The following is a 24,205-nucleotide window of genomic DNA, read 5'->3' on the forward strand; positions in this document are numbered from 1 at the left end:
CACTGGGGACGCTGGACGGGGACAGACGCCTGAGCAGAGCCCGGTTCAGAGAGGTCGAGGGTCGGGGGGGATTGCCAGGCCGTGGAACCGGACGGCCACCTTCGGTGCCGTCAGTCCACTGGGGAAAGGAAACCAAAGGCTGAGGGTAACTCGCCACAAACTTGCAGTGAATTATGCACGAGGAGGACTGTGTCTGTTACGGAGAGAACCGAGCATAAGGCAGGACCCAGCGTCGGGGTTCAGGGGGCCAGAGAGGCCCTGAGGGCTCCTGGATTCCCGGGGACTCCCCCCGCCCTCCCCCCTCCACGGCCCCTGCCCAGGCCGCCTCTGTCCTTCTGTGGGGGGCTGGTCCCGGAGGACTGGTCCCAGAGGACCCTGCCACCTTTCGCCAGTGTTGATGTTCGCCACCTACCACCTCCGGGGCGGGGGGTGCAGCGGAACAATGTGAGGCCTCTTGGGCCCAGACCGTGGAATAGTGACAGTAATTGGTCCACAGCCAAGCGTAAGCCCGACGCTGCCCGCCCGTCTCTGCATGTGTCCTCACCTGAGATCCGGGAAGCAGGTTTGGGGGAGCGGGGTTGCGGAAGGTGCACCACGCTGCCGCCGAGCTAGGAGGTGGTGCAGCTGGGATCCCGGCCCAGATTCCCCCGCTGATCCCCCCCCACCGGGTCCCAAACCCGCCCTGTGGTCGGCTTCCCACACCTGGGCCTCAGGCCTCCAGGTGGGACTCGTGAATCAGCACTCCCCCTGCTGGGTCTGGGGGGAGGTGACACAGAGGGGCTTGGTCGTCACGGGACGCCTCACCGACCCATCTGGTGACGTCCCGGGCCAGGCCCGGCGCCCAGAGCGGCCGCAGCGTCTGTGGCCCTGCCAAGCGGGACTATTTACACCCGTCTCACAGTTGAGGAAGCGGAGGTGCCCCAAGGCCGAGCCGTGTTCTGTGGCTCCGCAGCTTTTCCAGGCACAGACCCAGGCTCTGTCCCCGGCAGCCGGTCCCCGAGCCAGAGCCGGGCCGAGGTGCCCACTGTTCCCCCGGTTAGGTGCTGCCCCGCGGTCACTCGTGGGCCTGTGTCTGCTTCCTCAGCTGCGGGGACGAGGGGCCCCAAACCCAGCGGCTCCAACCACCAGGGCTGACTGTCTCCTGGTCGTGGAGGCACAGGTCTGAGGTCTGGGTCAGCGGTGGTCCCTGCTGAGGAAGGTGGCTCCAGCCTCTCCCCCCAGCTCCTGGTGTGTGCGGACAGCCTCTGCCTCCGTCTCCCGGGCAGTGGTCCTCTCGGCTTAGGGACCCACGCAGTCCCCGAGGGACCCTGTCCCCATGAGTCACGCCAGCCACACCCGTTTCCAAAGGAGGGTACACACTGATGAGCCGGGGGTGGGGGGTGCGGGGAGGGGAAGGCGCCCAGGGCTTCACTGTGTGGGATTGTGGGGACGTGTTCAGTCCGCAGAGGGCCCATCCACAGAAAACTTTCGGGGTGATTTTTTGTTCTCTGGTCGCCTGCGGAGCGAGCAACATGGGACAGCGCCCCCTCCTGGTGCCTTTGGAAACACAGGGCCTGCTGAGCCTCCCCTCAGCAGGTGAAAATCCCAGGTGGGGATTGTCCCACACCTGGCGGCCAGGGGAGGGGCGGGGCCAGGTCGCCCAGCCCGCGGGAAGCTGTGTACACAAGGTGTGCTCCGGCGCACACAGGTGATGAACACCTTTTTAATTGCTTCTGCTTAATTGCTGTTTGCTCCGGCTGACCCCACGGGGTCGGTAAGCCCCCTCTTTCCCTAGCGTCTGGTTGGGCCGAGCCCCGGAAGGGTCCTAGGAGGGGCCTTCTGCCTCGCGGCAGCGCCCGTGGAGGGGGCTGGGCCACACCCCCGCCTGTGCCCAGCCTCCTCATCCCGCAACCTGCCACCTGCCGGGGCGCCCGCTCCCTGCGCCCGGCCCCTCCCACCCTGTCTTCGATCGGCCCAACCAGGTTGGATGCACGGTGACGCCTCGACCTCGCCTGCACCCTGACCAAGGGCCACCTTGTCACCGGCTGCGCCGGGGCTCTGGCTGGCTTTGTTTGCCCTTCCTCTCAGAGTCAGTCTTCTCTCCCTGAGATGCACTCTGTGTGCGTCCAGACATTTAATTTACAAAGCGCATTCTGCTCGACACTCTCTTAAAACTTTGCAGAGGTTATGTTTTTGGCTCATGCACCTAAAATAGCTTTTTATTCTCTGCAAGATCAGAACATTTCTGCATGGCAGGGACCCCGCATCATTTTTGGGGGGAGGCAGGGCTGGGGGGGCAGGACAGCTGAGTGTCCAGCCCCCGAGGGCGGAGCAGGAGCGGGACCCCTTCCCCCGCGGACACCCGGCGTCTCTGGACTCCTAGTTCGCAGACTTCCCGGCTCTCCCCTCGCTGGGCACAGGCCCTCAGGCCCAGGGCCCAGGGGCCCGAGCAAAGGCTGCTGGGACCGAAACCCACGTCACCTGTGTGCCGAATGACCTCCCGAAGTCTGACCCGGAAGTGCATCGACTCTTTATTTTTCTCTTTCCAATGAAACCCTGCATTCTGAATTTCCACGCTGCGGTGCCTAGCCTTGGGAGCAGAGGCCGCCGGTGAGTCAGCGGCCGCCGGGGCTTTCTGTGGCGGCTTCGCGGCCCGTTCCCAGGCGGGAGGAGGCCGGGTGGGGGTGGCAAGGACGCCGATGGGGCTCAGCTGTGCGTCCAGACAGACCTTGGCCGGCGTGTGAATCACGCTGGGGGGCACAGTGAACTGGGTGTGACCCGGCTCCGGGGAGCGGGGACAGCCGTGTGCCGGGGACCCGAGAGGGGAAAGGCCTGGGCGCTGCGCCCACCGCTGCCCAGGCGCCGCGGGGCATGTGAAAATGCATCACCCTGGGGATGCACGCGGGGTCCTCGGACGCACCCGGGCCCGGGGTCCAGCCCTGGTTTGCGGCTGACCAGTCACACGGCCCTGACCCGGGTGCCCGTCCCCTCGCCTGTCAAAGGAAGGCGGAGCCGCCTGCTCATCAGACACGGTTTTGGTGTTTGTGTGCGCGTCCATCCATCCATGAATGTTCTTTGAGCACCTGCTGCGCACGAGGCTTTTGGAGGGGCGTGGGCGTCAGCAGAGGAAACACGGGGCAGAAAGGGCGAGAACGGGGGTCTCAGGGGAGTCACTCCTGTGGAGACGTTAGCTGGCCCTCCTGGGGGGCGGCCTGGACCCGACACCGGAGGGGAAGTGGATCAGCAGACAGCGATTGGGTCGGACACGCTGTGGGCACCCCCCCACCCCCCCCGGCTGGGCGGCCGGCAGCCCCCTCCCGCCCCCTCCCGCCGGTGGTGAAGGTGAGGCTGCGGCTCTCTGGAGCCTGGTTCTGACCCAGGCACGTCGCGTGCACGTACCCACTGAAGGTCCCCGATAACCGCGTGGCGTGAGTGTCACCATCCCCGTCGCCTTTCTCAAACCAGGAGACAGAGGCTCTCGGAGGCGGAGGAGCTCAAGGGGCAGGGCTGGAGTTCACGCCGCTGTGTGGCCCGTGGGTGCTGGCGGTCCCTCTGAGGAGGGCTCGGCCACCGGCGTGGCCTGGGGGAGGAGGACCAGGGTAGCCGCCGGAGTTCCCCTCGCCCCAGGCATCTGGCTGCCCTGCACGCCTGCGGCCTGGCTGTGGGGTCAAGTTCTCCGCCTGGTGGAGGAGGTGGCCCGGGCCGTTCTCGAGGTTTCCGCACGGGCTCCCAGTCCAGTGGACAGATGACCCTGTCCAGCGGCTGGCCCTTCGAAAACCTTCCGCGGACGTGCTGATCGTGCAGAAAGTGCCCGTGGTTTCCCTCTCACAAACGTATGTCCCCCTGAAAGAAACCGTCTCGGTCCCCGAGCGCCAAACGGCCTGCATCGTGGCCGAGGCTTTAAACTGGACCAAAGAGGGCATCCGACGTTCCCGCTCTCCCCGGCGGGGGACGCGGGTGGAGGTCCGGGGGTTGGGCTGGAGGGTAGGTCAAGACCAAGTCAGCTCCTTGAAGTCCCACGTTTCATCTTAAAAATCCGTGCGAAGTCTCCATTCCCAGGAGATACATCTGTGCTTTAAATAAAATCAAACTTTTTCAAACGAGCGGGTGGCATTGTGATATTCCAGCTGTTTCACGGACACCCCTGCCCCCCTGAACCCCCCACCCCTCATCCAGCCTCTTCATTCCCAAGTCTGCAAAATGCACTGAGACCCCAGATGTAACGCTGTCCCACTGGACCCGGGGAGAAGGGGGGCTGCGGCCCGGACATCGGTGGGGGGGCGAGGGTGGGCAGGAGAGGAGGCCTCGGGGGGCCTCGGCGGGGTGACAGGGGGGCCCTTGGTCACCCTTCCAGCCTGTTTCCCTCCTGGGCCCCACCCCCGACACCCTGCTGGAGTCCTCTGTCCTGTCCGGCCTCTCGGTGCCCAGGGAGCCCAGCCTCGAGTGCCCCGGTGCAGGAGGCCCCCGGAGCCCTACCTGACCCAGATTCGCAGGGCCCCCCCCTTCCCGCACCAGCTCCCTGTGTCAGGGGAGAAGCACCAGAGGAGGGGGTGGCGGGTGGCAGCTCTTCCGACTCCGTGCAAATTGGCTCGAGTCGGCAGCGACTCAGACTCAGCGAGATAATTCCTGCGACTCTCCCTCAGTCACACACCAAACGGACGTTCGGGAACCGTCAGAAATGCGAACCTGCGGGGAACTGCCATGAATATTCAGCGAACGGTAGAGAGGTCGCCAGACAGCCCCCTGGGGCATCTCCGGAAAGGGGTGCCAGAAAGGGGTCCTGTCTGCAGGAAGGTGGGGGGCAGCCGTGGCCTGTGGGGTGCAGCCTCGGGGCGGGGACCTCATTCGAGCCAGGTGGCCGGCCGCGGGCCCTGACGCACCTGGTCAGCCCCTGACCAGGGCTGCGTGCTGACTTTGGGGGCGCCGCTTGACCCCCAAGACTTAGAGGGTGCAGAGCGGGCGGGCCCTGCACCCCGACGGAGGCAAAGCCTGTGTTCTGAGCCCCGTGCACGGAGGCGGAGCTGACACGGCGCTCTCCCTCCGGGAGGCCCAGGGTCGCTTCACCTGGGGACGTGCGCTGGGGTTCGAGCGCCAGCCCAGGGCCGGGGCTTGGCCTGGGGGTGGGACCCCGAGTTCCCGTGCCCCCCACTCCTGGAACGGAGCCCGCCAGGGGCCCCGAGGACGGCCTGTTCCCCGTACTGTCGTCACTCAGGGCTGTGTGGGACGCGAATCTTTATTCTCCCAGCTCCTCACTGCTCTGTGGCGAGTCCCGGGCTAGGACCACTCCGAAAACAGCCGCCGCCAGCAGAGAGCTGGGCGGGCTCCCGTGGGCGTGGCCTCTCCCGGGGTGCCGGCCCCGGGGGTCTGGCGGACCCGACGGCCCCCTGTGGTTTAACAGAGGTTCTCTCTGAAAGCTCGTGGGTCTTGTCTGTCTGTCCTCACTGGGAGCGCGAGCGGCTGCCTCGGAGCCGGAGAGAAGTCCCCAACGCATCTCAGGTGTGAAGACGGCGGAGCCGCCGGTTCCGCTCCGTCCGGGGCTGTGCTGGTTTGGGGGCCGCCGGGGCGCCCGTGCGTGTGCGCGAGTGTGCGAGGTTGGTGTCAGGTGGCAGAGAAGGGGCTGGACGCAGCCGCGCTGCACTGTGGGGGCAGTGATCTTCGGATGAACGACTCCACCCCGCGGTGAGGCTGCTGGGTGTTCGAGGGGCCTCACGCTCGTTTCCGCGGCGGCTGCCCCAGCCTCCGTTCCCGCCGCGGTGCACGGGGCCCCTTCCCTCCACGCTGTCGCCGGCACTGGCTGCTTGTTGACTGACAGCGGTTGTTCCCGGGGGTGTGAGGTGACGTCCCGCAGGCCAGGGGGCACTCGCAAAACTGGTGTTCGGAGCGGCCAGCCGGGGCCGCCGGGGCCGGCGGCGCGGGCGACTCTGAGGTTGGAGGGGTGGGGCCTGCGAGAGCCTCCTGGAGGGTGAATGTCACCTCGGGACGCCGGCGTTCGGTTCAGGAGCCGTTGTGGACCGCCAACCCGGCCCCGGGCGCCCGGGCCGCCTGTCCTCTCAGACTGAGTCGGCTCACCTGCGAGGTTGGGGAGGCTCACACCTGTGCTCCTCAAACCTCCGTGTGCAAACGCCCTGGGACCCTGCTGGAAAGTGGGCGCTGGTTCTGTCGGTCGGGCCGGGCCTGGGGTCCACGTGGCCCACCCCCTGCCAGGCCGCACGTTTTGGGTCTGCGGTTCCGATTCTCAGGGCTCCCCAGTGGACAGGCCGGACACCACCTTAGCTGGCGCCGGCTCTCCCGAGACACGCCTGTGTCTCACGGGGTGACGGGGCCACGGCGTCTGCCGTGTTTGTCAGCTGTCTGTCCATCCTACGCGACCATGCCGTCCCCCGTCCCCCGACCCTGGCACTCGCCGGGACCCTGAGGTTTGTGTCTGCGGAGGGCGCACATCCGGACCCCCTCCCAGTGGCGCCTCCTACAGGAGGGCGAAGAGATTTCAGGTCCAGGAGCAATGGAAAAATTGCCCTGCGGTGAATCAGCTCACAGCAGCGAGACCCGGCCGTGCAAAGGCGCCCTCTTAGCAGGTGGCCCGCCGGGGCCCGGTGACACCCGTTCGCTAACACCGCTGACGGAGGCAGGGGCAGCCGGCGCTGACTCCGCTTCCAGGAACTCCTTCTCCGTTCCCATGGCAACTCGAGAGGCTCCACTTCCCCTCGCTGAGCGGGAGGCAAGGGGAAGGCTGTCTCATCCCTCATTCCTCGCCGCCCCCCCGCCAGGGTGGAATTTTCTAGAATTTGGGGGCAGTGGGTCACAATGCCATTTTCTAGTTCGGGCCACGTAAAGCCCGAGTTTTATGAAAACGCACGCCTCTCGCTGCACAGTCGGGTAGAGGGGTTCCCTCTCGGAGGTGGGGCGGGGGGCGCGCCCGCCTTCATGCCCTTCGGACCGGGACCTGAAGCAAGGGGTCTTCCCACCCCCACGGCACGCACGCTGGGGGTGCAGGGGGGGGCGGCGAGCGGGCAGCCTGCCCGGGGGCCTGGCCGCATCTCGCGCCCTGGGTGAAGCTGCCGCTGGTCTGGGTCTGTGTCGGCAGGACACAGGCGTCCCCCCGGTTCTGTCCCTCTCCGAACGCCCGGCTGCTTTGCACCCCCTTCCCCTGCCCCCCCGCCGGAGATCCCCGAGGGAGGATGCCTGGGGGGCAGGAGCTGCCGCATGGCCACCCTGAGCCGGGTCCCAGGGCTCCGCCAGGGCCGCTGAGGGGCCTGGCTGGTTGCTTCCTCCTTGCAACCCCCCAGCCAGGGGGAGGTGAGGGCAGACCCTGCTGAGTGCCCTCCCAGGAGCCGTGTCCCCTGACTGCAGCACAGTGTCAGCAGCTGAGACGGAGGTGACACGTAGGTGAGGGTGCCAGGCCACCCCGTCTGTCCCTGCCGCCGTCACCCTGCCATCTGCCCCTGCCCGGATGTCTGCCATCCCCCCTCACTCAGCAGCGCCCCGAGTCCCGCAGCAGAAGCCGACCCCACTGACGGGAAGGGCAAGGGGGGGTGCGTGGCTCAGAGCTCCCGGACCCGGGGACCGGGATCAAACGCCCTGGGGCCTGTGAGTGTTTGGGGAAGTGGCTGTCGGAGGCGACTGTGGCTTGGGGGGCCCTGGTGGGTGCCGGGGACCCCAGCTCTGGGCTCACCGATGGCTCACCCAGGCTCACCTTCCTGCCTGTTGTAACCACGAGGGGCTAGGCATGCCATCCCCACATCGTCAATGGAAGCAATTTCTTTTTTTTAAAGATTTTATTTATTTATTTCTAGAGAGAGGGGAAGGGAAGGAGAGAGAGAGGGAGAGAAACATCAATGTGTGGTTGCCTCTCACATGCCCCCTCCTGGGGACCTGGCCCGCAATCCAGGCCTGTGCCCTGACTGGGAATCAAACCGGCGACCCTTTGGTTTGCAGGCCGGCGCTCAATCCACTGAGCCGCACCAGCCAGGGCCAATGGCAGCAATTTCTCTGTCATCCTCTCTTTGGGGTCCATGACGAGATGACCGCCTCCTAACGAGGGTCAGGGCAGGAGGATGGGAGCCGGGGCGACCTCTGCCGCAGGAGCCAGAGCCCCCAGGGTCCCCGGGCCCCCCTGGGCCTGGTCCTTCCCATTGTCGGCAGCCCCCTGGGCACAGTGCGCAGGCCCAGGCCCCGCCGCTGCCCTGCTGCCCGTGGACGCAGGCCTCCCCGCCCCCCCCCCACCCCGCCCCCCAACCCTTCTCTGCAGCCTCGCCGCGTTCAGGTGCTCGGAAAACTAGGTCACAAACAGCTGCCATCCATTAGGAGAGGGAGTTAAGTGGCCCGGGGAACGTGGTGACTGTGTCCTTCAGAGACCGAGGAGGAGGAGGAGGTGGAGACCTGTGGCTCACGGCTGCAGCGGCCCTTGGCGGAGCTGAAGCTGTGGCCGATCCGAGGCCCGGACCTCAGGGCTGGGAACCGGGCCCGCGGCCTTTTGGTGCCCGGGCCCCGCTCCAACCGGCTGAGCCGCCGGCCAGCGCGATGGGTGCCGCTCAGACAGAGAAGCGGAGTGTTTAGTGGATAATAAACCCACGGGCCTATAGATAGCTGAACGTTCAACAAGTAAATACGTCAACACTTTTAACAACACGGGACGGCGGCCCCTCGGGCAGCAGGGTGAGAGGCGCCCAGAACAAATCCCACTTCCGAGGACACGGACCCGTGGACAGTCCGACCCCGGATCCTCTCTCCGTGTTCCCGGTCCGGACACAGTGGGGATTTCTGGCGGCCGCCTTGACCCTTCCGCGGGGCCCGACGGCACACACGGAGGCCGGGGGGGGGGCAGTTCGGCGCCTGGCCGGCCCCTCCCCGTGTGCACGTCCCTGCGTGCGGCGGCCGGGCAGTGGCGGCTGTCGGGACAGTCGTCACTTCATACAGATGGAAACCTCCTCGCTTCTCCGGGGGTCGGGCGGGACGACGAGAGCGATCTGAATCTCACCCCCTCGGTGCGTCAGGGCCTGGCCAGGGTGGAGGGCCACGCCGGGCCTCCCTCTGCCCCCACCGGGGGAGCCACCCCTCCCAACGTCGGGGTGCGGGGCGGTCCCCGGATCCCGGGGGGAGCCGGAGAGCGGCGGGTGGAGGACGGCACCGCTCGGGCGAAACCTCACGGCTGCGTGACAGAAGGCCACGCCCACGTCCGAGAGACAACACATTTTCTCCAGTTTCCCCCCCCCCCGCCCCGCCCCCAAGGGGTTCTCCACGATGACGAACCTCCTATCATAAATCCCCCTCTTCGTTTCCTGGGTAAACCTGATTCAGGTTAGCACAGCCCCTGACTATGACCCAGACACGGGGCGGGAGCTGCGAGGGAGGTGAAGACGCCTCGTGACACACGCGTGTACGGGGGCAAAGAGGAGCACGCGCCTTGTCGTTCCGGGAGGAATGAAGGAAGACTTCCTGGAGGAGGTGGCGCTGGAGCTGGGGAAGTGACAGCGGAGTGTGGGAAGAGGGGAGGAAGGCATTTCGATGGGAGGCAGCAGAGTGAAAGAGTCACAGACGCATGGAAGCCTCCAGAATGTCTAGGGAAAGTGAGCTGCGGAGCCGGGGGGAGCGGAGGGTGGGCGGAGAAAGGGGCCGGGAGGCGTGGGGGTGCCCTCGGGCTCGGGCTGAGGACGACCTTGGGTGCTCCGGGTCTGTGCTGCGCTCTGTCTGCTCTCAAGAATAAAACCACGTTTTATTGCTTCTGCTGCTTTGCACAGAAATCCAGAGGCTGCGCTCCAGAACAGCACTGCTGGGTTTTGCAAACTCCCGTTCAGCCCCTGCACCTCCTTGCAGCACGCACAAATACCTTGTTTGCCTCTGTACTAAAAACTGTCTGTTCTGTCCTCGGGGTTGGGGGGGGTGGGGGGAGCTGCTGTTTATCCTTCTCCTCTTCCTTCTGAGGCAGGAAGACACCCTTTCTGCTCGCTGATGCGCTTCGCAGAAGCAAACTGGCCCCCCGCTGTTCGGCCCAACGAGAACGGGCTTCCTAGAAGCAGAGCCATTAAAACCCGGTTTCATCGCGTGCTGCCCCGGAGCGGTGCCCGCACGGCCCTGGGTGCCGGACCCCCGCCCCCGCAGGCACGGTCCCCATGTGACTGCCCGTCCTCGTGTGCAGGGGCCGGTTGCTAAGCCACAGAGAGCACAGCCTGTGGCTGTTTTCATCGATCGATTCTCCTGTCTCTGCCCCTGGGGACGCGGTGCAGACGCAGCCTTCTCCCCCACCCCCGGCCCTCCCACCTCCCCGCTTGGTCAGTGGGGCACTGCGCCTGCTGACAGGCCAGGGCTGAGGCAGCTTTCGGTGGGGACACGGGGCTCCTGGGACTTGCTGCGGCGTTGCGCGGTGTGGGGCCCCGACTGTGTGTGGCTCTGACGGGAGGCCCAGGGTGCAGGGAGGTGGCGGTGGGTCCCCGCCATCTGGAAACCCATGACGCCACCCGCGGACAAGCAGGTCACCACACTGGGTGGCCGCGGTGGTGCCGTGTGTATGAGACAAGTGACACAGAGTGGCTGAGGCCTCCCCGCGCTTGGAAGTGCCGGGCGTTGCCGAGAGGAGCTTCAGGAATCCCCCGAGAAACGGTGGGCGGCCGAGCCCGGGCCGACCCGCCGCCGGGGCTCCCGCAAAGCTCCCGACGGGGGTCGGCTGCCCTGGGGCATCGGGGACCCTCCGGGAAGCCCTGTGCCCCCTGCCCACTGGAGGCGCCGGTGGACGTAGGGGCAGCCCGAAGAGTGAAGCTTTGTGGGCACACGATAAACCGTTTCAGGGGTCGGTGACCCGGGGGCGGGGGGGCAGGTGCTGCTGTGGCGTGCAGCCTGGCCGGAGGCTTCCGGGGCCAGAGTGGGGACACGAGGACTCACCTCGATCTCAGCGAATGCGTCGGCACGGCTCCTTCATCGTGACAAACGGGCCCTGGCGGTGCCAGTGGATGCCACCCCGGTGCCTGTGCGTCTGCCTGTACCTGTGCGTCCGCGCTGTTCTTGGTCCTGCCGCCCTGGAGACCCCCACCCACTGAGGGGGAGTTGCAGGGGGGGGACACGGGGGACCGAGGTGGGCGGGGGGTGGGCTGTGCAGCGGGTGCGTGACGCTGGAGAGACCACGGGGCAGGGCCTCAGAGCTCCCCCCCCGCCCCCGCACAGAGAGGGCTCAGCGCCGAGAGGACGGACTCGCTTCTCCCGCCCACACGCTCTCCCACGAAGGGCGTGGCGTGACTTAGGAAGCGCCTGTGATGGCCGCTCTCAGACGGGGTGGTGGGAGTGCAGCGACTGGGCACGAAACGGCCCGAGTGTCGGAGACCAGACGAGACGGGCAGAAGGGGGTCCGCCCCGTGGGGACCCACGTCGCTCACTGGGCGGGGAGTCGTCGGCTCGGGGGCCGTTTGGGGAAGACCCGCGGACGCGCCCTGGTGTGCTCACCGGTGCTCCCCGCACGGGGGAGGGGCGGCACCGCGACCAGGAATTCCTTCCCTCGGGAGACGCGGGGCGCCGTCGGCTCGAACAGAAGCTCAGGCTCGTTGCTCTCGTCACTTTGAGACCCATTGAAGCAAATTGCTTTTTAATACGGACTTGGAGATCAGTCACTGCAAACGCACCTGGACTTACTCGGTCCTCTGCGGAGCGTGACTGTGTCCGCCCACGTCTCCCGTCTCGGGCCTCTCTCCAAACGAGGGCGGCGTGGCCCGCAGCCCCCCGCCAGGGGCTTCCGCGCCGCCGTTGACGCGGGACCCTCACGGGGGTGGCTGTGCGCGGCCGTGCAGACATCCGCAGGAACTGCCGTGAGGTGGATGCGCCGCCGTATGGAGACGGCCGGCAGCGAAACCGTAAAGGACGCCCAGGCCGCGTTCCTCCCTCCGAGCTCAGGGTCTGTGCGAGATGCTCTCCCGTCCCACACAGACGGAGCCCTTCCTCCTCGTTCCAATCCCGCCAGTTATACGTGTTTGCACACGGACGTCGTTTCATGAATATTCAACTGTGGAACTCCTCAAATAGACCCGTGCGTTTCCGTTTTTAGGGCGTGAATGCCGAGAGGAACCCCCACCCTCGTGGCCGGGTTCCCGGGCGGCGTGGGCGCCTCGAGGGCAGGCGGGCCGCCAGCTCTTCCTGTTCTGCTTCGAAGAGGCTGCACGTCGGGACTCCACCGGCAGACACGGGCACGTTCCGCAAAGAGCAGATGTGTCGTTTGCAACTCGCCGGACGCAGCCTGCGGGGTGTGGGGAAGCCCCCCTAGCCCCGCCCGTGCAGCGGGACACTGGCCCACGGAGACCGGCCTCGGCCGAGAGAGGCTGCGCCGGCCCCCCTGGCCGCAAGCACCTGGGGGGCCTCTCAGGCCGCTTTTCAAGAGGGAAACGGCCGCAGGGAGGGTGGGCTGGGGGCAGCCTGCCGCCGAGTCTCCCACACCACGGTGCCCCCACCCCCCGCCCCCGGTGCCTCCTTTAGGAGTGACCGCCCCGCACAGTGACCGTGAGTGCGTCTCGCCGGCCCTGCGGCCACTGCTCACCGCCCGCCCCGTGCCCGTCCCTCCTGGGTCCTCCCTGGCAGGGTTCCAGTTTTACTCGGGGTGGCGCCGTGACCTTGTGCACCCCAGGCCCCTGCGAAGGTGGTTCGGCCCCTGCTGGAGCCCCGGGGCTCCCCTCCAAGGCAGGGTTCTTCCGGCCCGGCCTTTCCCGCCTCTGCCCACCTGTTTCTCTCTGCCCGGAGGTCGGCGTCGGCAGCTGGAGCCAGAGCCGCCCGTGGGGGCCAGGAGGCCACGCCGAGCCCGAGGCCACGTGCCGGAAGCACGGCGGACGAGTGTGTCTGGGGCCCGGTGTGGGGCCATGTCTCCAGAGTCCCCTGCGTGAGAGGACGGTCAGCTCTGCCGTGTCGGAGCCGCTGCCGCTCCAGTAACCGCGCAGCTGGGACGAACTCTAAGGAGTGTGGAGCCTCGTGGGTAACAGTGTGGTCTTTCCAGAGTCTGACACAAGTTTGGGGGGAGAGCTTCAGCATCGCAGCCAGCACCCAGCACCCAGCACCCCTCCGCCTCCTCGCCAGACCAGACCACGAGCGCCTGCCGCCTGGCAGCCCGGCTCCCGGGCCTGCGCGGCCCCCGCGGACCGTCCCCCCGAGTGCGGCCCTGGCCGTGGGTGTCAGCACCCCTGGGCCGGAGGGCGGCCAAGGGCATTCCACCTCAGGGCCCCTTCGCACTCTTAAAAATGACCAAAGACCACCAGGGGCTTTTGTCTTACGAGGAGAATATCTATTTATAGTTACCATTTTAGAAATTAAAGCAAAAAGCTTTTAAAGACATTTCAAAAGAACAGTGAAAAGCCCACACCAATTTAATGCAAAATGCTATATTCTTCAAAGCAAAACAATTAGGGAGAAACGTGGCATTTTAAAATACGGTTTTATACATTTTTTTACAAACCCCTGTATGGCCGGACTTAAGAGAAAGCAGCTGGTTCTTCCGGTTGCTCCCGTACACAACAGCACCACCTCCTGCAACCAGAAGGCGTCTCTCAATCTGGGCCCGCGGCCTGGTGACTCCAGGTGGTGGCTGTGTGTGGGGGGGCAGGGCGATGAGCAGTCGTACCAGCAGCGCCCCCACGGCCCCTGCCCCGCGGGACACCCAGATGGCTCCAGACCTTGTCCCACGTCCCCAGGGAGGGGGGCCACGCCACCCCGGCAGAGGGGAGCTGGGCCACGTGGATGGAGGCAGTGGCCACAGGGCCAGGGGCGGGCTGTGTGGGAGCCCCCATCCGGGGTCTGTGCACCTCCAGCAGAGGCAGCTGGGCCTGGAGGGCCCCGGATGGTGGGGAGGGGGCAGCCCAGCCGCTGGGCTGGGACTAGTCCCCCCCCCCCCCCGTGCGTCTTCCTCTGTCCTGGGGTCGTCGGGAGGAGGAAGCGCCGGAGAAAACCTGCAAAGGGCTCGAGGACCCCAGGCCGGGCCTGTGGGCAGGGGGGGTCGTCGGTGAGATTCATTCAGTACCTTTCACCTTCTCCATGGCGGCGCTGGGGTGAGGGGGGGCGCCGTGGAAGGAAAGCCCGGGAGTGCGGCCCTCCCCCGCCCGTCTCCCGGGTGAGTGAGTGAGCGGTTCTCGGAGGCATTGAGGTGGGGGCCCGGGTTCAGAAACTGGAGGAAAAGAGGCTGGCGAGCCGGCGGGGTGGGGGGGTGGGGGGAGGGTCTGAGTCAGCGGATGAACCAGCCGCCTGAGACGCTCAGGAGCTTCGCTGCGCGGGGAGAGCCAGGCGTAGGCGAGCAATGTTCCCCGGCGCGTGGGGGCTGAGTGTGCCCCGGTCCCAGGAGTCCACCTGTCGCCAGGTGCCCTGGCTGACGCAGTTTCGGGGCAGGTGCCCTTCAGAGAGCCCGCCTCCTCCCTCGCACCCCAGCCCCGCGCACACCACACGCGTGCACACACACGCACACGCCTGCACAGACGTGCACGCCGGCCCCCAGGGGGCGTCGCCGAGTCAGGCAGGGCCCGCGCGCCCGACACTCCGCAGCGCGGTGCTCACCGGGAGTGACTGTGCCGCCCGACTGCTCCACTTACCTAATTACTCTGCCCTTGAGATGTTTCTGTTGGGAGCCGCTCGGAGGAGAGGAGCGTTGCCACGGCAACCTGCCGAAGGATGTTGTTTGGCATCGTTGAGTGGATGACATCGCCCACGGGGCCCATCGCCGGCATCACTTCCACCCGCCGAGAGCCTTTCCCGCTCGCTCTCGGTGGAGGGCCGCCGCCGGGGGAGGGGGGACGGGGGCGGGGGGAGAGGTCACGGACGGGGCCACTGCCGTCCCTGTGCAGGTCCCCGGCCCGGCTGCCCGGGGGGGGCGGGGGCCGCGGGTCGGGGGGCAGCTGTGGGCTGTCAGAGGGCTCGCACTGGAGCCGGAACCAGAATTCCTTATCAGCAATGACTCACTGACATCATCTCCGAGAATTCTGAAGTGTGTTTTTCTCAGGTGGACGACAGGCTGAATACTGCCCTCCTCCCCACCGCTCCCCGGAGGCCGCCGGGGACCGGGTGGGTGGGAGGCGGGTGCTGGGCAGCAGGGACGTGGGAGGGGCCTGTTCTCGCTGTGGTCCCCCGGCCCGGCCCACGCAGGCCTCCCGACCTGGGGGGGGGGGGTCCAGCGGTGGGCTCCTGCAGGGGCCGCTCACTCCCCGCCCTGTTCGTGAGCCGGGGGCCTCCTGACCCCCGTGTTTCGTGGGGGACGAGAAGACCCCAGGTGGCTTTCTCCGATGGCTGGCCGCACAGTAATCAACTTCCTTTTCGAGGATCTCCGCTGGCAAACTCATCTCCGCTCTCTCCCCACGGAAGGGATGAGGCAGGTCCTCGACAGACACGTGGAACGGCTTCGGGACCCGAGAAAACACAGGGTCCCCGAGGCTGCTGCCCCCACAGGTCCAAGCGGCCGGAACGCACCGGCCATCCATGGACGCCCGTCCCTCCGGTGGGCGGCCGTGACCGGGGCGGGGGGCGGCGGGGGAGGGGTCCTGGGAGCCGAGAGGAATGGGGGTGGGGTGAGAGCGTGCAGGGGGAGTGTCCCCCATGCCCACCCTCCCTCCTCAAACCCGCCGAGCACCCAGTGCCTCTGGCCTGCGCAGAAGTGACGGACATGCAACCGGAACGGACAGCTTCCACCCCCAGTTTGGGGGGGACACTCAGTGAGGAGACTCGGGCCGGCCCCAGCGTCGGACAGGAGGTCCGAGTCCGCACAGCCTCCCGCTCCCCGGTCCCCCGCCCCGCCCCCCACCTACCCAACTCCTGGATCGACCCCTGAGCCCGGCAGCCCTGCCCTCCTCGTGCCCACGCTGCACTCTCCCCGAGGCCCGAAGGAAACGCAGGTGCCTCTGATCACGGCCTCGTCTCCCGGCCACCCGAGGCAGAGGCTGAACCGCACCTCGCTGCAGGCGTCTCCCCACCAGCAGAGTCTCCCCACGCGCGTCAGACAGATTCTTGCGGCCCGGAGGGGCGGGGGGCAGGTGTGGCTACCGTCCGCTGGCTCCGCGGGGGCCCTGATTCTTGTTTGTGGGGGCAGCGGGGTCCTCGGGCGGGGCAGGGAGCTGGGCCCGGAGGTCAGATGCTGCTCTGGGAGGGTTTCAGAAGGAGATTCCTGATGTCCACGTCCCCCGGGGAACTCGGGTTTTCCCCCAGAAGTTGACTACGGCCTCAGCGTGCAACAGAGAGGGAAGGCGGGCGGACTCCAGCCACACGGGTGCCACCTGCGCCTTCCACGCCCTGCACCCCTGCCCGAGTGCGGTCCCTCCCCCGGGGTCTGAGGGGCCGGGCCCTTCCGCCCCGTGCGGGACGCCCCGTGAGACGGCGCCACGTGGCAGGTCCGCCCGGCCCCTGCCCACCCAGACGCCGGGGGGCTTCCCCAGGACACAGACCCCCGTGGTATCAGGCAGGTGAGCCCCCAGCCTCGCACCTGAACCCCAGGAGACCTGCCTGAAGTCAAGGAATCCGTAAAAACGAGGTCTTTGGAGAACCAAGTTCTTCATGTCGCCAGCACCGTCGGGAACGCCGCCTGACGGAGAGACGGAGTCGGGAGCTGTGCGCGTGTCGGCCGGGGCTCGCGCTGGGCTGGCCCCCACCTCCTCACACTCAGCTCCCCCCCCCCCGGGGGGAAACGCAGCCGGCAGTGGGAAGCCCTCCCAGACGTCTTCGGGAGTGTCGAAACGCCCGAGAAGGCAGGACATGGTCATCGGAGAGGTGAATGAGCGTGCAGCGAGAGGTTCCACGGGTCCCTGAGGTCACGGCCCCCGTCCACTTCCTGCGGGGAGGGAGGTGTTCGCCCCGACCCACCCGGAATCCGGCTCAGCTGCTGGAGCTGCTCACACCTGGCTCAGGACGGATCCGGCTCAGCTGCTGGAGCTGCTCACACGGGACTCAGGGCGGATCCGGCTCAGCTGCTGGAGCTGCTCACACCGGGCTCAGGACGGACAAGCTCCCCTTTGGTCCGAGTCCGAGGCGGCAGCTTCTTCGTGGCCCCCCTCGTGTGGCTCAGCCTGGTGTCGGGGACGGTGCTCTTCCAGGGCCCGCCTCTCCTTCAACCGTCGCCCCCCACGTCGGAGGCCCTTCCTGACCGGCTGCCCCTGCCTGGGCCCGGCGGGCCGTCTCTGTCACTCTGCACCGCGCCTGCGTCCTTCCCGCTGCGCCGCCAGAGACAGGTACGTGTTCCGTGCTGCGAGGGACGGGGCGGGGGGGGACTTTCCTGTGGTTTAAGTGCTTCCTCTGGGATCATGGCCTCTGCACCGGGCTGCCCTGCTCGGCCGTCCCCTCGCGGTGCCACCGAGGCCGGGCCAGGTGGCCGTGCCGGGTGCTTGCGTCTCGGATGTGGGGGTGAGTCTCACCCCGTGCCTTCCGCAGCCACAGGCGCCTTCTGGTTTGCACCCTCTTCACCTAACCGCTTGATGTCTTTGCTCCTTTCTTTAAAAATCCTCACCCAAGGACACATTTACTGATTTTTTAGGTGGGGGGGAGGGAGAAAGAGAGGGAGGGAGAGAGAAACATCGATTGATTGCCTCCTGCGTGCGCCCTGACCGGGGATCGAACCTGTGACCCAGGCGTGTGCCCCGACTGGGACCCCGGCCCAGGGTGTTCCAGCTCGCGGGACGACGCCCGACCCACTGGGCCACACCTGCCCGGGCGCCTGTGTGCTGTCCAAACCAAAGCTGCGGGATGGGCCAGGCACACGGCCGTCCCCCTGCTCCAGCCCGCCCCCCAGCTCTGCTGCAGGGGCAGGCTGTTTGCGCTGCGCTGGGGCCTCCGGGGCGGCCGCCGTCGGAACACCTGCCCGGGTCTTTGAAGTAATCGGTCCGTCACACGGTGTCGTTGTCCAGGTGCTCGTGGCACCTGCAGTCTCGAACCGTCTTCCGCTCACCCTGCAGCCGGGCGACAGGTGTGCAGGGTGAGCCACCTGTGCCCCTCCCTCTCTCAGTGTTTTGGAATCTGGTCTGGGGACTCAGGAGCTGGGAGACGCGTTAGGGTGCGAGTCTGCCTGCAAACAGGAGCGGCGTCTGTCTGCGTGCGTGTCCCCGCCCCGGTCCCGGTCCGCGGCCCCCGGCTCCGTGCGTGAGGCGGAGAGGGCGTCACGGCTGGGCTGAGGATGTTCTGAGTAAGAGTTCCAGAAACGTCCTCCCGGGCCCGTGCTCCAGCGGCCCTCCCGGCCGTGTGTGGCCGTGACCTTGACCCCGGAAGGCCCCGGTCTGCAGGTGCCGGCCTGGAAGCAGGGGGGGTGAGAGCTGGGGCCCTGAGATCCTTTGTCTCTGACCGGACAGAAGCTACTGCGCGGAGAGCCCCCCAGCTAAGCCCATGAGCTCCGGGGGCCCCCGCCCCCCGCCCCCAGGGGAAACTCCCGGTGACCCTGTTTTTACAGAAACGTGAGCACACCCCACGGCGTGCGTGCGTGCGGCCCCACGAGCCCTTTTCCAGAGACTCGAAGCCTCCAGGACCCTGGGGCCGTGGGGGAGACGTTTCCTGAGTGTTCTCTGCCTGGCAGGAGGTGTCTCTGCGGCTGTGCCAGCCGTCCTGCCCCCCCCGCCCCCCCAGGCTCTGCGGAGGCTGCAGCCACCGGAGGGGGGGTGCCGGGCGGGCGCTGCTGATTGGCTGCCCGGCGGTGCCGGCTGGGCTTTAAAAGGGACCTGCCGGCTGGGACGAAGCCGCAGTCTCCGGAGCATCTCCAGAGCAGAAGAGGCCAGAGCGCTCGCTCGCAGGGCTCGCAGGCCCCCAGCGCCGCCGCCGCCGCCGCCGCCGCCCTCCCTGCGGACGCGCCCCCCCCCGAGGATGTGCAAGGGCCTGGCGGGGCTGCCGGCCTCCTGCCTGAGGAGGTAAGGGGACCTTCGGTGGCGTCTGCGCCCACTGGTGACCCGGCGCCCCCCCCCTCGGAGTCGCGGCGGCTGACCTTGGCTTTGAGCGCTGTCGTGACCCTCCTCCGGCCGAGTCGGCCCCAGCGGGCAGCGAGGCGAGGGTCTGCCCGGGACACGGCCGTCTCTCGAGCCTCGGCTGTGACCGGCGCGGTGGGAGTGTCACCGGGGCACGCCGGCTCCCTCTCGGGGCTCTTGGTCCGCAGACACTGGGTCCCGTGGGGGGGGACACCCAGCCGGCGTGAGCTCTGCCCCCTGAAGGGCGCTCCGCTCCCGGGTGGGGCTGGGTGTCGGCCACAGCCTGTGCTCTCTGGACCGATGTCACAGCCACACGTGACTCCAAAGCCGGACCCCCGCCTCTCGGCCCCCCGCCGGGTCTTGGAGTGTCTCGTGTGGGTGGCGGGTAGAAGCAACGCCCCCACCTGTGGGTGCAAGGTCTCACCCCGGGTACGTGGTTCTGTCCTGCGCTGCATCTTGATTTTGAAAGCCCGAACAGCGATGCAGTTACTCACACGTCTTTGGGTCTTTAAAGGGGGTAGTAACTGCTCCCGGGGCACCTCTGCACTGGGCAGCTGACGTGAGATGAAACCCAGCCCCTTCTGGGAGCCGACCTCAGGGGAAGCCAGGTGGCGGGGGAAGCCCCCGCCCTCATCTCCCAGGAAGCGCCATCCTGGGCACCCCCAGACGCGTGGCTTGGGCTCCGGGTCATCACTGGGGCGCAGGACACATGACCCCCGCCTGCCCTCCCACCTGGCGGCTCTGACACGAAGCTGGGGTCCTGGCAGAATCGAGAGGAGCCCCCCACGCCCCGGCTGACTCTCGGGAAATCGGCTGTGCAGCACACAGGCGTGGGAAGGGGCTGTGCTCGCGAGCACCTGGGCAGGTGGACGAAACCCTGGCGCTCTGCCCGCCAGGAGCCCCGGGGTGAGCTGCCGGCCTCTGTCCTACCTGGGGAGCATGGGCACCTGGCCCGGCCCCTTCCCTCCTGTGCCTGTCACTGCGGCTCGGGGTCACAGTGGTGGGGGGCGGGGCCCAGAGTGAGGAGCCGACCCCAGTGTCCTGGCCCCCACGGGGCCCCTGGGGTTTTCTCCCCGAGGGGGCGTGGTTTCTCGAGGACAGGCATCTCCGTGTGCGGTGGCGCCGCGTTGAGCGGCTCCGGCGGCCAGTGCGCAGAAGTGGGAGCGGACTTCTGTTTTCCGACCGAGCACCGCCCAGGGGCGCCGTCCCGGGGCTCGGTCCCTGCGTCCTTCCGGGGGACGGCGAGGGGGCGCCCGCGGGCCACACCCACAGCGCAGCCGCCCCAGAGCCAGGGCCCCGCGTCTCCCCCTCTGAGCAGGGACGCCCGGCACTCGCTTCCCCTAAGAGGCTGCTTCTCTCCTGAAGCGACTGCGGGGTCTTGGTGGGGGAGGGGAAACGAGCACAGGGCAGTTACTGAGGACGAGGGGGCTGAGCGGGGGGGGGGGGGATCCCCGTGTCCGAGTCCCCCGCCGCCCCCAGTCAGAGCCGCGGCGAGGACGCTGCCTGCTCCTCCCGCTCCTGTCCATGCGCCCAGGGCCCTGAGGGTGTAAACGTCTCGGGGGGCGGGGGGGGGGGGCAGGTGGCACGAGGGGGCTGGGGCTGCAGGCTCCACGCCTCCCTGTCGGGGCCCTCCGCGGCGGCCACACGCCTGCCGCAGGCCGCTGGCCCCCCTTCCACGAGGCGGGGACCCCTGTGCAGCCCAGGGGGCCAGCGGCCAGAGTGGCAGTGGCGACCGCTGCCCAGGAGGTGGCGCCACCGGGAGGTGCCCGGCCTCGGCGCCTGCCGCTCCCTGCCCTGCGCTGGCTCCAAGGTCGGCCAGGGTCCCCCAGCGTCTGCTGGAGATCCCCTCCCCCCGCCGTGTGCTCCTGGCGACAGGGCCGGCTCGCAGGAGAGGCTGCCGGTGGCCGGCGGGGGAAGGGGCCCCGCGGCCCCGGAGATCTGCCGCAGCCCAGCAGCCAGGGCGTCTTGGGACGGGAGCCGGCGGCCCTGACGCTCCGCCCCCTGTTCCGCGCAGCGCGAAGGACGTGAAGCACCGGCTGGGGGCGCTGCTGCAGAAGTCGGGGTCCTGCGAGCACGGCTCTTCCCACGGCAGGAGGGACAAGCTGGTCGTCTGCCAGAGGTGAGCGGGCGGGCGCCGCCGGTCTGGAACCGCAGTCCGCGATGACCGAGCCAGGGGGTGGGGTGGGGGGATGATGGGGGAGGGCGGCCCGAGGCAGCGGCGGGCCTCGTCCCAACGGCCGGCGGAGAATAAAGTCTCCGAGTCGTACTTGGGGTCTTAAATTTATTCCCAGCTTCGGAGCATGGCAGTCACACTGTTCTTTTCCTTCAGGGTGGGCCCGGAGGAAGTCAAAAAGTGGGCGGAATCTCTGGAGAGCCTGATCAGCCATGAGTGTAAGTCCGCCCCGCCCCCCACGCCCCCTGGACACACGCCGTCTCACTCGATGTGGGACCTGCCCCTGAGCTCTGTCCCCTACGATGGGAGGCTCATGCAGAAAGTGGGGGAGGGGCAGAGGGAAAACCTCCACACGTTGGGATTTCTGGCAGAACCCACCTCAGTTTCGCTCCCCCAAACCCACTGGAGCACGGGGTGTGGCCGGACCCTGCACAGACTGACATAGGTTATGGGCACCTGCCCCCAGCTGACCCCGCAGAAGGGGGTGTGGGGGTCCGCCCGAGCCCCGCCCCATTCCCTCCAGCCCCAGCGCCGCGTCTGAGGCACGGGGCAGGCCCCCCCTGCCCCCCAACCCCGTGTGGTGACGGCGGTCCCGTCCCCTCCGTCGCAGGCGGGCTGGCGGCGTTCAGGGCCTTCCTGCAGTCCGAGTACAGCGAGGAGAACCTCGACTTCTGGGTCAGCTGCGAGGAGTACAAGAGACTCGCCTCGCCCTGCGCGCGGGGCTCCCGGGCCCGGGAGATCTACGAGGAGTTCGTCTCGGTCCAGGCCGCCAGGGAGGTGCGTCCTCACCGCGAAGACGTGGGGGCGTGGTGGGGCGTCCCGGGGCTGGCGGGTCGCCGGGTCGAAGGGGAAGACAGCGCAGGGGAAGACAGCGCAGGGGACCGCTCACTGTGACCCCGAACCCCCGAGAACCGGCCCAGGAAAAGGCCCTTTCCCCCGGATGACCCGGGCGGGTTTTCGGAGGAGTGCGCCCCGTCTGCGGGCAACAGCAGCGGGGGCGCCCGAGCCCGGCGGCCCCCACGCGGGGCCCGTGCTCCCCGGGGCGCGGCGTGGGCGTCTCACCCGCCCGGCCTCCGCCCCGCAGGTCAACCTGGACGCCTGCACCCGGGAGGAGACCCGCCGGAACCTGCGGGCGCCCACGGCCACCTGCTTCGACGAGGCCCAGCGGCGCATCTTCCACCTGATGGAGAAGGACTCCTACCGCCGCTTCCTCCGGTCCCGCTTCTTCCTGGAGCTGGCCCGCCCCGCCGCCTGCAGGCCCGGGAAGCAGAGGGGGGCCAAGCCGGCCGCGGACGGCCCCTCCCTGGTGCCCCAGTGTGCCTAGTCCCCCCGGCGGCCGAGACTTGTGCCGGAGACCCGCGGCCAGCCGTGGTCCGTGGGCGGCAGGGGCGTGCGAGCCTGCACCGTAGCCTAGAACCCACGCTGCCCGCCCCGTGCCCTCCCTAGATTTCGTGTCCATGTTTCCGCGTCCGCTGGGCCAGCCTCTCATTCCAGCCCGCCCCCCCGCCCCCCGGTTTTTAGAGACCGTTGGCCGCTCTGTCTGCCCAGCGGCGTGGCCTCAGGCGGGTCGGTCGGTGGGTCCCCGTCACGTGACACCCACAGGCTCACGGGTGGTGCTGGCCAGGACCTCCTGCAAACTGGGGGCGTTTGGGTGAGGCTGATCAGTCGTGTGTTCACGTGCACGCACGCAAACACACGCGCGCACACCCGTAAGAATGGACGGAGAGGCCCCAGGCACTCAGCGCCGGTGTGTACACACGCACACACACTTGCACGCACATCCAGTCCCCGTCTCCACCCAGAGACCCAGCAGCATCCCGCTCCTGCCGGCTCGCCTGCAGGCCCGCCGCCATCCTCCAGGGGGCGCCATACCTGATTCAGCTGTGCCCCCCCCCCGCCCCCCGGGCCCACTGAGCAGCACCCTCAAGAGCAAAGGTCACCGAGAGTCTTGTCCTCGACTCGCACTGCACGGCTGCCCCTGGGTGCCCGAGGCGCAGGGCCAGCAGCCGGGTGGGCGTGGAGCTGGAAGGCATGAGGCCTCCACCCGCTGCCCCTGCTGACCGAGGTGGACTTGTCACCCTGTGTTTTCCTGGGGACGCAGCTGTCCCCGGGGGACGTGGGCAGCTGTCCCCAGGGGTGTGGGCTGTGGGCTCCAGGTCGTAGCCCAGGCTCCAAACTGCCCCGGGGACGGTGGTCCTGTCTACGGAACACCCTTCTGCAAACCAAGGGCCCCCGGAGTCGCTGTTCTGCGTGGCATCCACTCACCGCATCCGTTCGTGGCGTCTCACACGTCAGGGTGACGGGCCCGCGTCCCCCGCTCCCTCTGAGAGGAGGATGAGGGCGAGGGCAGGCCAGGGTGTGAACGGCTGGAACCCCGTCTGGAACTCTCCGAGGCACACGAAATACTTGAAGACTCCTCACTCGTGTTGCTGATGAGGCTGTTTTGTACCTGTTTTTATCATCGCGTCGTTTTCTAAATAGAGGCTCACGGCAGCCCCCGAGCGGTTCACGAGGGGCCAGGAAGTCTCGTCCTCCTCCTCCTTCCGAATCCATGGCCCGAGAAGCACCCCTGCGCCCAGTCCCTCCATGCCCATCACACACGAGCCCCGAGTGCTTTGAGGCCCAGGGACCAGGCCGCGGTGGAAGCTGCCGGCATGTGCGCTCTCGTGTCCCGTTGCGTTGAAGCCGCGGGGCCTGGGCCATGCCCTTGGCGTGTCTGGCAGCCACACTCTCCTGTCCCGGGGCCCCTCGTGGGACACCCCCCCCCCCCACACACGTCCACAGTTCTGTCCCTGAAGGGCGCAGGGGGGCGAGCGGGTGACGCTGTGGAGACTGTCAGGACTTGCAGGCGTGCCCACGCCGCCCCCCAGGCTGGTCCGCGGGTCCTTCTTGTGGGAAGTAAACGGTTTTACGGAACGCCTTTTCCCGTGTGCTTTTCAATTGCGTCTCATTATTTCATCAGCATGTGACGTCCAGAGGCCCCTGGTCCTGGGCCCGAGCACCCCTCTGTGTCCTCCCATGGGTGCCAAGGGTGGGTGCTGCCCGGGAAACACACGCACCGTCTGCTGGTGGACGTGACGACGACCCGCGGGGGCAGGGGTGACAGCCGGGAAGGGCGCGCAGCCTCTCTTTCCTCTGCGCCGTGCCGGCTCTGCGGACGAAGCAGAAGATGCACACGGTG

At 67.9% G+C, this 24,205-nt stretch overlaps 1 protein-coding gene across 3 annotated transcripts; it reads left to right on the plus strand.

Moving 5' to 3' along the window:
- The first annotated feature begins 2,509 nt into the window (after window positions 1-2,509).
- Window positions 2,510-22,910, plus strand: RGS4 (regulator of G protein signaling 4). Of its 3 annotated transcripts, none has more exons than XM_045838578.1 (5): window positions 2,510-2,589; window positions 20,866-20,970; window positions 21,181-21,242; window positions 21,635-21,801; window positions 22,109-22,470. In XM_045838578.1, the coding sequence occupies exons 1-5, from the start codon at window positions 2,528-2,530 to the stop codon at window positions 22,346-22,348; spliced, it is 636 nt and encodes a 211-aa protein (XP_045694534.1). In that variant the 5' UTR covers window positions 2,510-2,527; the 3' UTR covers window positions 22,349-22,470. The 3 variants fall into 3 exon arrangements, with proteins under 3 accessions (XP_045694534.1, XP_045694535.1, XP_045694536.1); XM_045838579.1 differs by lacking the exon at window positions 2,510-2,589 and adding an exon at window positions 18,725-18,797; XM_045838580.1 differs by lacking the exons at window positions 2,510-2,589; window positions 21,635-21,801 and adding an exon at window positions 18,725-18,797 and having other exon boundaries at window positions 22,109-22,910.
- The last annotated feature ends 1,295 nt before the right edge of the window (window positions 22,911-24,205 follow it).

The sequence above is a fragment of the Phyllostomus hastatus genome, unplaced genomic scaffold, assembly GCF_019186645.2.
Source record: "Phyllostomus hastatus isolate PE091 unplaced genomic scaffold, TTU_PhHast_1.1 phas_contig_283, whole genome shotgun sequence".
Classification (NCBI taxonomy): domain Eukaryota; kingdom Metazoa; phylum Chordata; class Mammalia; order Chiroptera; family Phyllostomidae; genus Phyllostomus; species Phyllostomus hastatus.